Genomic DNA, 14,300 nt, shown 5'->3' with positions numbered 1-14,300 from the left:
TCCTCTCAGGATCCCAATGCTGCTGGGACGCTTGTGAATTTTGAAAGGGCTGGTGGAGGCAGCGAACAGGAAGGCTGCTTGCTGCCAATTAATGGCTACTTAAGCTCCTAAAGGAGTTTCTTAAGGAATGTTTCTGGAATTGAAATTTTCAAAATTTTTTCTGTCCGGCCTGAAATCCAAATTGAACCTAGTTTCTAGCCCTTTTCTCACTTCCTTCTTTCTCTCTCTTCCAGAATGTTTGGTTTTGTGGCAAAGAAGCAGGGCAGCACTTTGGACAATGTCTGCCATCTTTTTGCTGAGCTCGACCCAGAACAGCCTGCATCAGCCATTGTGAATTTCATCACCAAGGTCATGCTGGGGCCCCAGAAGAGATGAAGCCTCGTTTCAGAGAGAAGCCAAGGGAACGAGCTGGTAAAGAAAGATGGATGGCTACTTCTGTCTCACCACTGCTGTCAGACATGAAAGGAATGAGCTTCCTTTGCATCAAAACATTTTTTAAAACACAAAAGAAAATATCTTTCTCTGTTTCAGTTCAGCCAGACCTTGCTGTAGCTTCTATCTAAATATTCCGATGACAGGAGATTTCATTAATATCAGTTGAGAGTTGATTGCTCTAGCGTCAGGAAGGGACAGCTAAGAAGGGCTTGACCTCATTGTAATCATATTTTCCCTCAGAAACCATCAAGCCTTTAGAAACAATGACAAGTCACCGCAAGATATGTTTCAGTGGCGGTAATGCTGCGGTTTGGTGGAGGCTTTTTCAGGTCTATGTTAAAATGCAGAAGCTTGGTCACTGACTGATGCCTGTGAACATTATAAAGTGTGGGAAATGGAGCTAGGAGCTGACAGTGAGAAAGGGTGTTTTCAGGCGATTAAAGGATAGTGGGTGACTCTTATTAGGCATCAATATATTCAGGTTTGTGAAATCAGGGGTACGCTATTATAGATACAGCAGATTCAAAAAGACAGTAAATCCTATACTGGCAGATCATTGGGACTGTCCTCCAAGTGTACATTGACAGGCTCCCAGTTTACAACACATACAGTCCTCTCAGTCTAATGTCAATATCAGCCCCACACTGGTCTAACAGTGAGATCACCCAAGGCACGATGTCAGAAAGAGTGTGAAACTGATGATAACTTGGTGCAATTTACCTGATATAACAATCAAATGTAACAGACATGGTATTCCTTAGTGTGAAGCATAGGACAGGTCAACTCCTAAAATTCATTTCATTGAATTACTGAACGAGTCATCTAACACTGTAACACTTCAATCAGATTAAAGCTAATTCCAGGACTTTTTTCTTAACACACACATTGATGGAGATTTCTACAAACTAGAGAGTGCAATTAACGAGCAGGGCTCGAGGAATATGTGGGATACTAAACTCAAACAAACCCAGTCAGACCCAGGGATCGGGCCTCTGTGCTGAGTTCACCTGAGGAGTTGGGTGAGGAGGGTATATGGGTGCAGATAGCAACAGGCTCAGGTACAATACTGCCCCACACCTAAACGGTGTGTGTGAACATTTGCTGTCTGGAATATACACATGATAAATGGACACTTAGACAGGTAAGGTGTAGCATCTCCCCAATCATGCCTTCCAACTTAACCTTAGAGCAAGGGTGACACCCTCATTTCTGAATGTTTTGTTACACTACATGACCTTATCTCTTGAAACATATTCACTGGCCTGTTCTGGACTAAACACTGTCACTGATGTTCCAATGCTAACCCAAGCCTTTTAGAGTCTGAAGAAGTGAAGTTGCCTGTCCCTCACATCTGTAACTCATCTTCAGAAGATTTCCCACATGTAAGACAGTTGGTTATTCAGGGGTTTCAATTAATTCCCCACAGCAAAACATTATGACTCAGCTCCTTGCTCCTGTTCTGCTCCCTCATCTAGTTTCCATTGAAGAAAAGATGCTAGTTTGGCTCCTTGCCATGCAATCTTCTGCATGTTTTTCAAAAGCAGAATTATACCATCATCGAGTGGGTTTTATTTTCATAACAACAACTTAAAGACTTTTGGACAATGGCAAAGTTACTTCTTTGCTATACATATCCCAATCAGACAAAGTGTTATTGATGGAAGTGTAACTGTTCCTCTCTCCACGGTTGCTTCCTAATCACTGAGGATTTCTAATATTTTCTCTATTTATATAATCAAACTTGTTCCCTTCATCAGGTCATGCCAATCACATTCTGAATTCCTGAGCACAGTACAAATTAATCACACTAAACCTTAAATGTGCAAAGATTGAAACAAAATATTTGAATGATCCATGAAATTTAATGTCACACCTTCTAAATAAAAGTATACACAAACCTTCTGTTCTCCTGGGAAAGCATCTGTTGCACCTATTTCAACAGAAGCATTAAATGCACTAAAACAGCAGAGATGACCAACACAGCAGCATCTATATCCCAAGAGGACAGACAGAGAGAAGAATATTGTCCAGCTTTAACTGATATCACGTTGATTCCTTTTAGCCAGTTCAATGTGCCCACCACTTACTCCAGTATCATTGGATCTTGGAACTGTGAGGATGTTAGAAAGTGAGGAGATGGAGCCTGATCTTTTCTCATGCAGCAGTTCCTATGTGCCACCCAGTTCCCCCTCCTCAGAGCCAAGTAAATGAACCGAGAGAGTATGAATTAACCTTGATGAATGAGATTGCAGTGAATCATTTGGACCAAATGAGATATCCTGCAAAAATGCTTTGAGTGCTCAGTTGCCTTCACAATGGTCATGTGAAGTATTGCAAGGTTGTAGTGTTGAACGGGACTCAGAAATCTCACAGTGTCGTATATATAATATATTGTATGAGTATGTGTATAATATATGTATATGAACTTGGTGACAAAATGGAATATTATGAAATCTCAGAATGGAGTTATACTGCCTGACAGATGGTGAGTTAATGCGATAGTTGTTGCTGTGCTTATTTTATTAAATATGTAAATTTATTTGGACAGATAGTTAGATGCCATTTGCAAACACAATAGTTTTGAAGTTTATAACTGTGGTTAGCATTTCTATTGGGGTTGCTGAGAGGAATCTGAATTCACATTCTGTTGTGTCGTGAAGCCATGGGCAGGACACAGGCTTCACAGCAGCTTTAAATCAGACAACCTTTGACATCAAATTATGTCAGACTAATCAAATTATACTGGTAAAATATCTTCTAAGTGTATTTCACAAGGGGGTGTGGGGAAGGGGGTAGAACAAGGGACTGGTCAGAGGTATAACTAAGCTGAAGTCAATATAGTGGTTTAGAAACTGCAATGCCTATGACTCAGTCATCAGTAAGTTACTCTCCCAGCCACATTGCCCAAAGCAGCCATGGTTGTGACCGAGAACAAGATTCCACGCCATCTCGGGTTACAAGAGATCAGGAACATTTGGTTCAGTAAAGAAAAATATATTTTTATGTTCTTAGTCAGATATAGACAAAAGTATTAATCAGAGAAATCTCTATTGCAATGATAAAGTCAGTCCTAAAATGTCAATCTGTCTCTGCCAAATGTGTATATCTAATGATATATTCAACATACAGGTCTCTTTCTGAGAACAGTGACTATCAGTCAACCAGGGGCTTCCCATAGTTTCGCCTGGAGGGAGGAGGAAAGGGTGAACAGAATTGTTGTTGATGATGAAGTAAACACAAAGAATTGCAGCTGCTGGAAATCTGAAACAAAACAGAGAATGTTGGAGTAACTCAGCAGGTCTGGCAGCATCTGTGGAGAGAAAAAGGGAGTTAACATTTCGAATCCAGTGACCTAGATGAGTTTCTCCAGCATTGTATTTTTGTTATTACTGAAGGTCGGGAGAGTTAGGGAATATGTTTTACTGGTAATGTGGTTCCACGTTTAACCTAACGGACACAGGTTGAAACAAACAAAACTTCTGGGGGCAACAGTCTGGTTAAGTGAGGAAGGGACAGACACACACTGGGTGCCTTCACTAGTCAAGGCCTCACCGTGTCACTGGAGTTGGAATGTCCTCGGAGTACCTCTCTCACATATCCATTGTATAAATCAGAGGAGAGATGCAAGTCAGTAGGGAATCAGCTTGTGTTAGAATCCTTGGCATGAGAGGGAAATGCAGCACTCTGAATTGAATGTGTGCAGACAATCTGATTTCAAAGACATGCAGAGGAAACTGGCACATAGCCACTGGAATCCCAGAGCTGCTTTGCCAATTGCTATCTCTTCTGGACAATTGTACAGGGGCTTAGAGAAAAAAAGAACTATTCTCCCAAAGGGTGTGGCCAGTGCTTTCCGAGCAATGTGACGGCCCCTGCGCTGTGTTAGGGGAAGCTGTGTCCAAATCTCAGAGGCTGATCAACACATTAGACAAGGTAGCTGAGGAAGTACAGATTTGAACTGCTTTCATCATATTGTATATTACATATTTTAATCAAAGTCTATAGTTTTATTTGTATAGCTCAGACATTTATTTTACCTGATAATGGAGAATTTATGGAAAAAGCTTTAGTCAAGAACGTATAATATATTATACTTATGCTGTTATTTACTTTTGTATTTTAGTGTTTTATCAATCCAATGCCAGCTAAACAAAGCTCCATGTATTCTTTTGTGTGTATACCACGTGTTCATATTTTCTCTCCAAGTATACTACGTCTCTAAAGAAACGAAAGATCATGCCTTGTCTTCTCACTTTGAATTGGACTCTGAGGGTGTCTTGTTCAAAGCCCTGAAGCTGGTTGGTGGAATGGTCAGCTTGGGTCAAGTCACAAACAGCCCAGGATTTTAATTCTCCATCCGGCGCTCAGGGAATTCAGTCCAAACAGATTACCAGAGGCCCCAGCACCCCTCATTCAATCAGTTCTCTAACTGATACTGGGGAGCAGGGGTCACATCCATTGTTTCACAGTCGGCTAGCCTGCCAATGTTGCCATGAAAAATGTTTTCAGTGGGGTGGGGAAGGGGGGGGGGGTGCTTTGATACTGAAGTGACCATTTGTTTCCCAGATTTTTACCTCTTATTTCCTAAAATGACAGCATCATGTTTAATAGTGCATGATTGAATTCTTAAGAGAATATTTCTGTTTCGTAGTATCAGCAGTGAGAAAACTGTCACAGCAGTGCCTCCTGCTGGAAGATGTGTGACACGGTTGGAACTTGTCCTAAACATTTCCTGTGCCAATTCAGAGTTTATAAGAATCTTGTGCTGCAATGTGTAACAGAATTTAATTTGTTAATAAAACAGCAGTTGCGAGAAATTATTTCCAAAGGCGCTCATTTGCTTTTACCTGAAACAATTTCTTGACACAAGACTCTCGACTGAACCACACAGACAAGGTGGTCTTTTTTGACAACAACAACTTGCATTTCTGGAGTGCCTTTACTGCTAGAAACATGTCCATGGGTGTTTCACAAGAGCATTATGAAAGAATGGAGGATATATTGCTGGACGTCATAAACAAAGGGAAATAAAACAGAGCAGACAGGGAACATTAGGAAGAGGGAACATCTGGGAAAGGGTGATCACAAAGTAATAAGATTCGAATGCCAGATAGACAGTACATAAATCACAGTGATACATTGGGGAAAAGTCAACTATATGAGAATGGAGCTTGAAGAAAATAAACTGGAGAAAAATATAGACAGGCAAAAAGATTGCACAATAGGGGAGAAAATCAAATGTAAAAACTGAGAAAGTACAGGAGAAATATATTCCACTAAGAAAATTAGAACTGGACAATATTGAGAAAGAATGGATAATTAAAGAGAATAATATGGAAACTAACACAAAAGGATTCCTGCAAAGTACATAAACAGAAAAGCAGAGGGTCACAAAAAGGGATGAATTTAAGATTTAAAATAAATGCTAAGAAAGTCTTATGGGGAAAAAAATTAAATCATAAAATAGAAAAAGATTAGTAGTCTACAGGTAGATAAATACAAGTTGAGTTAAGACGAGATAGGGTCACAAAAGGACAAGTAAAATAAACTCAAGACTTTAATAAGCTGGAATAATAACACAAATAAAGTGCTGGAAATGCTCAGAAGGTCAGGCAGCCTCTGGAGAAAGTGAAAGAGCTTTCATTTCAGGTTTGATGATGGGGGTTCTACAGAAAGATCATTGTCCTGAAACATTATCTCTTTTGTCTTTCTCCACGGAGGCTGCCAGACCTTTCCGTTTTAGCTCTCATCTTCAGCATCTGCAGTATTTTGCTTTTCAGTTGGGATAATGAACAAATCTTGTGCCTGTTTTCACTGAAGAGGATATCAAAGGGGAACTGGTAATAGTAGAAGAGGACAAGCTGGATATTACAAAGGATTAGGTGGAAAGGAGGTTTTGGACAAACTCCAGTTAATGTCATGAAGGAGAAAACCCACATCCAGGTGGATTTTGCCTGAGTATTCAAAGCAGCTACTCTGGAAACATCTTAGCATCTTCCAGTTCCACACTCAGGTAAGTATGATTGTTTAAACCCATCTTTCTAGTTGAGACCACCAATAGTTCCTATGAAGACATGACTTGGTTAGCCTGTACGAAGCAGCAATTTGTTCTGGGCAACCCTTTCAGGAAGGGGCACCTCAATCAGGCATCAGACTTTCTATCTGCTTTTGCAAACACCTAAAGCTTATTTGGAGCCTGGAGTTTTAATACTGAAATGGGAGATATTTTAGTGGGATAGGGCATTTCCACTGCAGAAAGCATCTGTTTTTATGCTTGGAAAGTGAGTCCACTATCAATTAAATTCTAAACCAATGTGGTTTCTTGAAATTTGTGGGCATAAGCTGTAGTATAACCCTGCCAAACTTGCACTGATTTTGAGTTTTGTACCAAGTTGTGGGAAACGTAAGGCAACTGACCTGAGTAAATGTTTCATGAAAGGGAAAACTACAAATACAAGGTCATCACAGTCTCTCCTGTTCCAAACTACAGTCATACACAAAGATGGACCTACACACACCCAGACAAATGTACTCACAGACAGCTTAGACACACACACACATCCATAGAGACATAGACATACACAAAAAAAACCTACTCACAGACTTGCACACCCTTCCAGACGGGGACCATTAATGACCACAGTTCACACCTGGACGGAGGTGTTACTGGATATAGGCACAGCTGCTGAGTCCAGCTTTGTTAGCCAGACATAATTGCTCTTGACCTAAGTGGCATGCTCAGTTTTTTCTAAAGGCAGTTAAGGGTTAATCTTCCCTCCATCATAAGGCCAGAAGTGGGGATGTTTGTCAATGTTCAGCACCATTCACGACTCCTCAGATACTAAAACAGTCCATGTTCAAATGCAACAAGATCCAAATAATATCCAGGTTTGCGCTGAGATGCTGCAAGTAACATGCGCACCACACAAATACCTGGCAGTGACCATCTCCAACAAGACAGAATCTATCCATCGCCCCACGACATTCAATAGTGTTACCATCACTGATGGGGAGGGGATGGCCTCGTGGCATTATCGCTGGACTGTTAATCCAGAGACCCAGATAATGTCCTGGGGACCCGGGTTTGAATCTGCCACAGCAGACAGTGGGATTTGAATTCAATTAAAAACCTCTGGAACTAAGAGTCTAATGATGACCATGAATCCACTGTCAACTATCAGGAAAAGCCCATCTGGTTCACTAATGTCCTTTAGGGGAGGAAATCTGCTGTCCTTGCCTCGTCTGGCCCATGTGACTCCAGACCCACAACAATGTGGTTGACTCTTAACCGCTCTCTGGGCAATTAGGGATGGGCAATAAATGCTGGCCTAGCCAGTGATGCCCTCATCCCATGAAGGAATAAAGAAAAAAAAAATCAATATCCTTGGGGTTACCATTGACCAGAAGCTCAACTGGACTCACCACATAAATACAGTGGCTACAAGAGCAGGTCAGAAACTAGGGATACCGCAGCGCGTAACTCACCTCCTGAAACCCCAAAATGGAGGTGTAGTGGACAGCGAAGAGGGCTACTTCAGATTACAACAGGATCTGGACCAGATGGGCCAATGGGCTGAGAAGTGGCAGGTGGAGTTTAATTCAGATAAATGTGAGGTGCTACATTTTGGGAAAGCAAATCTTAGCAGGACTTATACACTTAATGGTAAGGTCCGAGGGAATGTTGCTGAACAAAGAGACCTTGGAGTGCAGGTTAATAGCTCCTTGAAAGTGGAGTCGCAGGTAGATAGGATAGTGAAGAAGGCGTTTGGTATGCTTTCCTTTATTGGTCAGAGTATTAAGTACAGATGTTGGGTGGTCATGTTGCGGCTGTACAGGACATTGGTCAGGCAACTGTTGGAATATTGCATGCAATTCTGGTCTCCTTCCTGTTGGAAGGGTGTTGTGAAAGTTGAAAGGGTTCAGAGAGGATTTACAAGGATGTTGCCAGGCTTGGAGGATCTGAGCTACAGGGAGAGGCTGAACAGGCTGGGGCTGTTTTCCCTGGAGCGTCGGAGGCTGAGGGGTGACCTTATAGAGGTTTACAAAATTATGAGGGGCATGGATAGGATAAATAGACAAAGTCTTTTCCCTGGGATCGGGGAGTCCAGAACTAGAGGGCGTAGGTTTAGGGTGAGAGGGGAAAGATATAAAAGAGACCTCAGGGGCAACATTTTCATGTAGAGGGTGGTATGTGTATGGAATGAGCTGCAAGAGGATGTGGTGGAGGCTGGTACGATTGCAACATTTAAAAGGCATTTGGATGGGTATATGAATAGGAAGGGTTTGGAGGGATATGGGCCAGGTACTGGCAGGTGGGACTAGATTGGGTTGGGATATCTGGTCGGCATGGATGGGTTGGACCGAAGGGTCTGTTTCCATGCTGTACATCTCTATGACTCTATCTGCAAGGCACAAGTCAGGACTGTGATAGAATATTCCCCATTTGCCTGGATTCTTGTAGCTCCAACAACACTCAAGAAGCTTGACACCATCCAGGACAAAGCAGCCCGCTTGATAGGCACTCCAAGCCAAGGTGGGATTCAAACCCACGTCCCCAGAACGTTAACCTGGCATTCTGGATTACTAGTCCAGTGCCATTACCATGACACCACCATCTCTGTAACGTAAACCACTGGCTGATAACCAGTGTCCATGGAATTGCCTCCCAGCAAAATTCAACTCTTTCCAGAGCAGAAGAGAGAAAATAACCCCAGGTGTGCATGTTCACCTTGAATTAAAATTACTTGTGAAGGTGCAATCTCTGAACTGGGAGTTTGCGAGACACTGTTCAATACATTTCGCTGTGAAAACCAGTCGTCTTTCTGCAATATATGATGGGTTACCCAGCATAAGCTATGTCCAACAGTTAATGGCACCAGAATAAGTCAAATGCACCACTGACTTCAGTGGTGGGTGTATGAGAACCTGATGATTTTCCATTGGTTCAACAATAAATGTTTTGCCAGAAATGCTCACATTCCAGAAACGAATGCTAAAAAATCTATGATACACAAGATTTGCAGCAAATTGACGTCTTTAAAACATTTTTGTCCAATGATGCTCAATCAGAATGTAAAATAACCAGTTTCTAAGGTGTGCCCTGAACTAGTGCTATTTTAAGTTGGTTTCAACATCCTTTGATGTTTACACCCTGTTATTTCTCTGCAGCATGTTGTCAACCTAACCCTGATACATCACTGCAGTATGAGAGTCATCTGAATGAATTGAGAAAGTTGTGCGTCCTGTTCAATTTTTATTATGATGCACTTGGTCTTTGTAACCTCAAGACTAGAGTACTCTGTTGTGGCTAAATCACCACAAGTTACATTTAATTCGGCTATTTATTAAGAAATCTCACAGGCAGTCAAGTCCTGAAACACTGATTTACACTTTATTGCACGTAGCAACTAAATTAAGACCCCTCAATAAGCAAGTTAAGCCTAATAGCCTGACTTTGCTATTATCCGATTCATGGTGGAACCTGTGTCGAGGATTCAAACTTTATGCAAAGTTGTTCTCCGGACTTCTGCTAAAGGGGAGTTTTGCTGTTCAATTCTTACACAGAATTTCCTCCTTCAGATCTCTGAGGTGATAGATTGATGATTTCTTAAAGACCTTTCATCCAAAATATTGATTGTCCTCCTGGAGTCCTTGAGACTGCAGCTTGCCTTCTTATCAGAAGTAGCTTCTTTGTTCCTTGCTACATTTGGCCTTAACTGTCTGTTTGAAGACAAAGCTTTCCTGTATTTAACTCCTTAAATTCGTCTGTAGGCCAATCATTGTCCTTTATGACAATAAGAAATAAGTGTCCTGAGGAAGGGTTAAACCTGAAACATCTCCACCTCCTAATGCTGCCTGACTTGCTGTGTTCTTCTGGCCTCCTACTTGTCTACCTTTGTGACAGTAAAGCATCCAGTTTATAAAGCAGATGTCAAAGCAGTTTTATTCATGAAATCTCAACCTCCTCCTTTCCAAGGCATGGCTTATTGTTTTCAGTCTCCATGTAGCAGCTTGTTCCTTAACTGCTTATTCCAGGCAGAGTTATTGCTGTTTTCTTTTGTGTGTAACAGTTTTCTTTTGCCGATTCATTCAATCCATGAACAGTTATTAAAAGTTATGAAGTCTATAATATCACAACTCTGATGCTCCACCCTGCATAAACCCGAGCACATCCACAATTCTGCTATCCTGTGTCCTAACTCTCACCAAATCCCACTCATCGATCACCCCATGCTCACTAACCTACAGTGACTCCAGCAACTCTTCAATTTTATAATTCCCACCTTTGGTTTCAAATTCGCCCATGTCTTTGCCCCTCCCTATCTCTGTAATCTACTCCGAACCCCCAAACTCTATGCTCTCTGTGCTCCTCTAAATCCAACCTCTTACACACACACACAATTTTAATTTTAATTGTTCCGCCATTGGTAGCTTTGTCTTCAGCTGCTTGGGCCTTAAACTCTCCTCCTTCAAACCTCTGACCTAAAAGCTACTGATGTGGCGTGGTACCAAAATTTATTTTCGAACATTCCGACAAAGAGCCTCAGGCCATTTTGTGATGTTAAAAGTGCTTTATAAGTACAAGTTGTTGTACAGATTTAAAGTTGTGCACAAGATGTTTTAAGATGGATAATAAGGTGCACACTCATAACTGCTGTTAATTTGAGCGCTGTCACACAATGAAATCAGCTGAGCTCGGGACAGAAATGGTGCCAATTCACTGACTGTGGGAACCAGCAAGCTGCGACTGATCTCCTTAATATGCATATCAGACAGATGAAAAAATTGCCATAAATGGAAAGAGAACTGCGGCCAGCATTCCTTAGCCACCCATGTTTTACAGAATGGAATCGGCAGGAATCAGCACAAGGATGTGTCAACCAACAGCCCAAACCTGTTTCTGAATGGAACACATTCCTTCAAGGACATCTCAGAAACATGACAACAATAAGAGCAGCCTGTTTAGCTAATAGGTCTGAACAGACATCAGATCCTCTTCAGAAGCTATATCAAGATAAATGACATTAGTCTGATGGAATCATTGACACTGCATATACCATTCACCTCCCTCCCTGTGCTCTCTGTATCCAACATTCACCTTCCTCCCCGTGGACCCTGTATCCAACATTCACCTTCCTCCCCGTGCACCCGGTATCCAACATTCACCTCCCTCCCCGTGCTCCCAGTGTACAACATTCACCTCCCTACCCGTGCTCCCTGTAGCCAACATTCACCTCCCTCCCTGCGCTCCGTGTGCAACATTCACCTCCCTCCCCATGCTCCCTGTATCCAACATTCACCTACCTCCCCGTGCTCCCTGTATGTATCCAACATTCACCTCCCTCCCCGTGCTCCCTGTATCCAACGTTCGCCTCTCTCCCCTTGCTCCCTGTATCCAACATTCACCTCCCTCCCTGTGCTCCCTGTATCCAACATTCACCTCCCTCCCCGTGCTCCCTGTATCCAATATTCACCTCCCTCCCCGTGCTCCCTGTATCCAACATTCACCTCCCTCCCCGTGCTCCCTGTATCCAATATTCTCCTCCCTCCCCGTGCTCCCTGTATTGAACATTCACCTACCTCCATCCAACATTCACCTCACTCCCCGTGCTGCCTGTATCCAACAGTCACCTCCCTCCCTGTGATCCCTGTATCCAACATTCTCCGCCCTCCTCGCGCTCCCTGTATACAACATTCACCTCCCTCCCTGCGCTCCGTGTGCAACATTCACCTCCCTCCCCATGCTCCCTGTATCCAACATTCACCTCCCTCCCTGCGCTCCGTGTGCAACATTCACCTCCCTCCCCATGCTCCCTGTATCCAACATTCACCTCACTCCCCATGCTCCCTGTATCCAACATTCACCTCCCTCCCTGTGCTCCCTGTATCCAACATTCACCTCCCTCCCTGTGCTCCCTGTATACAACATTCACCTCCCTCCCCGTGCTCCCTGTATCCAACATTCACCTCCCTCTCCGTGCTCCATGTGCAACATTCACCTCTCTCCCCGTGCTCCCTGTATCCAACATTCACCTCCCTCCCCGTGCTCCCAGTATCCAACATTCACCTCACTCCCCATGCTGCCTGTATCCAACATTCACCTTCCTCCCCGTGCACCCTGTATCCAACATTCACCTCCCTCCCTGTGCTCCCTGTATCCAACATTCACCTCCCTCCCTGTGCTCCCTGTATACAACATTCACCTACCTCCCCGTGCTCCCTGAATCCAACATTCACCTCCCTCCCTGTGCTCCCTGTATCCAACATTCACCTCCCTCCCCATGCTCCCTGTATCCAACATTCACCTCTCTCCCCGTGCTCCCTGTATCCAACATTCGCCTACCTCCCCATGTCTCCTGTATCCAATATTCAGCTCCCTCACTGTGATCCCTGTATCCAACATTCGCCTCCCTCCCCACGCTCCCTGTATCCAACATTCGCATCCCTCCACGTGCTCCCTGTGTACAACATTCACCTCACACCTTGTGCTCCCTGTGTCCAACATTAAACTTCCTCCCCGTGCTCCCTGTTTCCAACATTCACCTCTCTCCCCGTGCTCCCTGTATACAACATTCACCTCCCTCCCCGTGCTCCCTGTATCCAACATTCACCTCCCCGTGCTCCCTGTATCCAATATTCACCTCCCTCCGCATGCCTCAATGTATCCAATATTCAGCTCCCTCCCCATGCCTCAATGTATCCAACTTTCACCTCCCTCCTCATGCTCCCTGTATCCAACATTCACCTCCCTCCCCGTGCTCCCTCTATCCAACATTCACCTCTCTCCCCGTGCTCCCTGTATCTAACATTCGCCTCCCTCCCCGTGCTCCCTGTATCCAACATTCACCTCCCTCCCCGTGCTCCCTGTATTGAACGTTCACCTACCTCCATCCAACATTTACCTCACTCCCTGTGCTCCCTGTATCCAACATTCACCTCCCTCCGCGTGCTCCCTGTATCCAACATACACCTCCCTCCCCGTGCTCCCTGGCTCCAACATACACCTCCCTCTCCATGCTCCCTGGATCCAACATTCACCTCCCTCCCCGTGCTCCCTGTATTGAACGTTCACCTACCTCCATTCAACATACAACTCCCTCCGCGTGCTCCCTGTTTCCAACATTCACCTCCCTCCCCGTGATCCCTGTATCCAACATTCACCTCCCTCCCCGTGCTCCCTAGATCCAACATTCACCTCCTTCCCCGTGCTCCCTGTATCCAACATTCACCTCCCTCCCCGTGCTCTCTGGATCCAACATTCACCTCTCTCCCCGTGCTCCCTGGATTCAACATTCACCTCCCTCCCCGTGCTCCCTGTATCCAACATTCACCTCACTCCCCGTGCTCCCTGTATCCAATATTCACCTCCCTCCCCATGTTCCCTGTATCCAACATTCACCTCCCTCCATCGAACATTCACCTCCCTCCCGGTGCTCCCTGTATGCAACATTCACCTCCCTCCCCATGTTCCCTGTATCCAACATTCACCTCCCTCCCCGTGCTCCGTGTATCCAACATTCACCTCACTCCAGCTGCTCCCTGTATCCAACATTCACCTACCTCCCCATCTCTCCTATATCCAATATTCACCTACCTCCCCGTGCTCCCTGTGTACAACATTCACCTCCCTCCCCGTGCACCGCGTCCAACATTCAACTCCCTCACCGTGCTCCCTGTATCCAACATTCACCTCTCTCCCCGTGCGCCCTGTATCCAACATTCGCCTACCTCCCCATGTCTCCTGTATCCAATATTCAGCTCCCTCCCCATGCTCCCTGTATCCAACATTCGCCTCCCTCCCCACGCTCCCTCCATCCAACATTCACCTCACTCCCCGTGCTGCCTGTGTACAACATTCACCTCCC

At 44.4% G+C, this 14,300-nt stretch overlaps 1 protein-coding gene across 4 annotated transcripts in view; it reads left to right on the top strand.

Annotated features, from left to right (window-relative positions):
- Nucleotides 1–5,252, top strand: part of LOC122543325 (tensin-2-like) — a 272,952-nt gene extending 267,700 nt beyond the window's left edge. For all 4 annotated transcript variants that reach the window (XM_043681854.1, XM_043681853.1, XM_043681852.1 and 1 more), the window contains one exon: nucleotides 234–5,252. In XM_043681854.1, coding sequence (XP_043537789.1) covers nucleotides 234–375 — 142 coding nt within the window. In that variant the 3' untranslated portion in view covers nucleotides 376–5,252. The remainder of the gene's footprint in view (nucleotides 1–233) is intronic.
- Nucleotides 5,253–14,300: the final 9,048 nt, after the last annotated feature.

Source organism: Chiloscyllium plagiosum, chromosome 43 (assembly GCF_004010195.1).
Source record: "Chiloscyllium plagiosum isolate BGI_BamShark_2017 chromosome 43, ASM401019v2, whole genome shotgun sequence".
Taxonomy (NCBI): domain Eukaryota; kingdom Metazoa; phylum Chordata; class Chondrichthyes; order Orectolobiformes; family Hemiscylliidae; genus Chiloscyllium; species Chiloscyllium plagiosum.
This window is presented reverse-complemented; position numbering and strand designations above follow the sequence as displayed.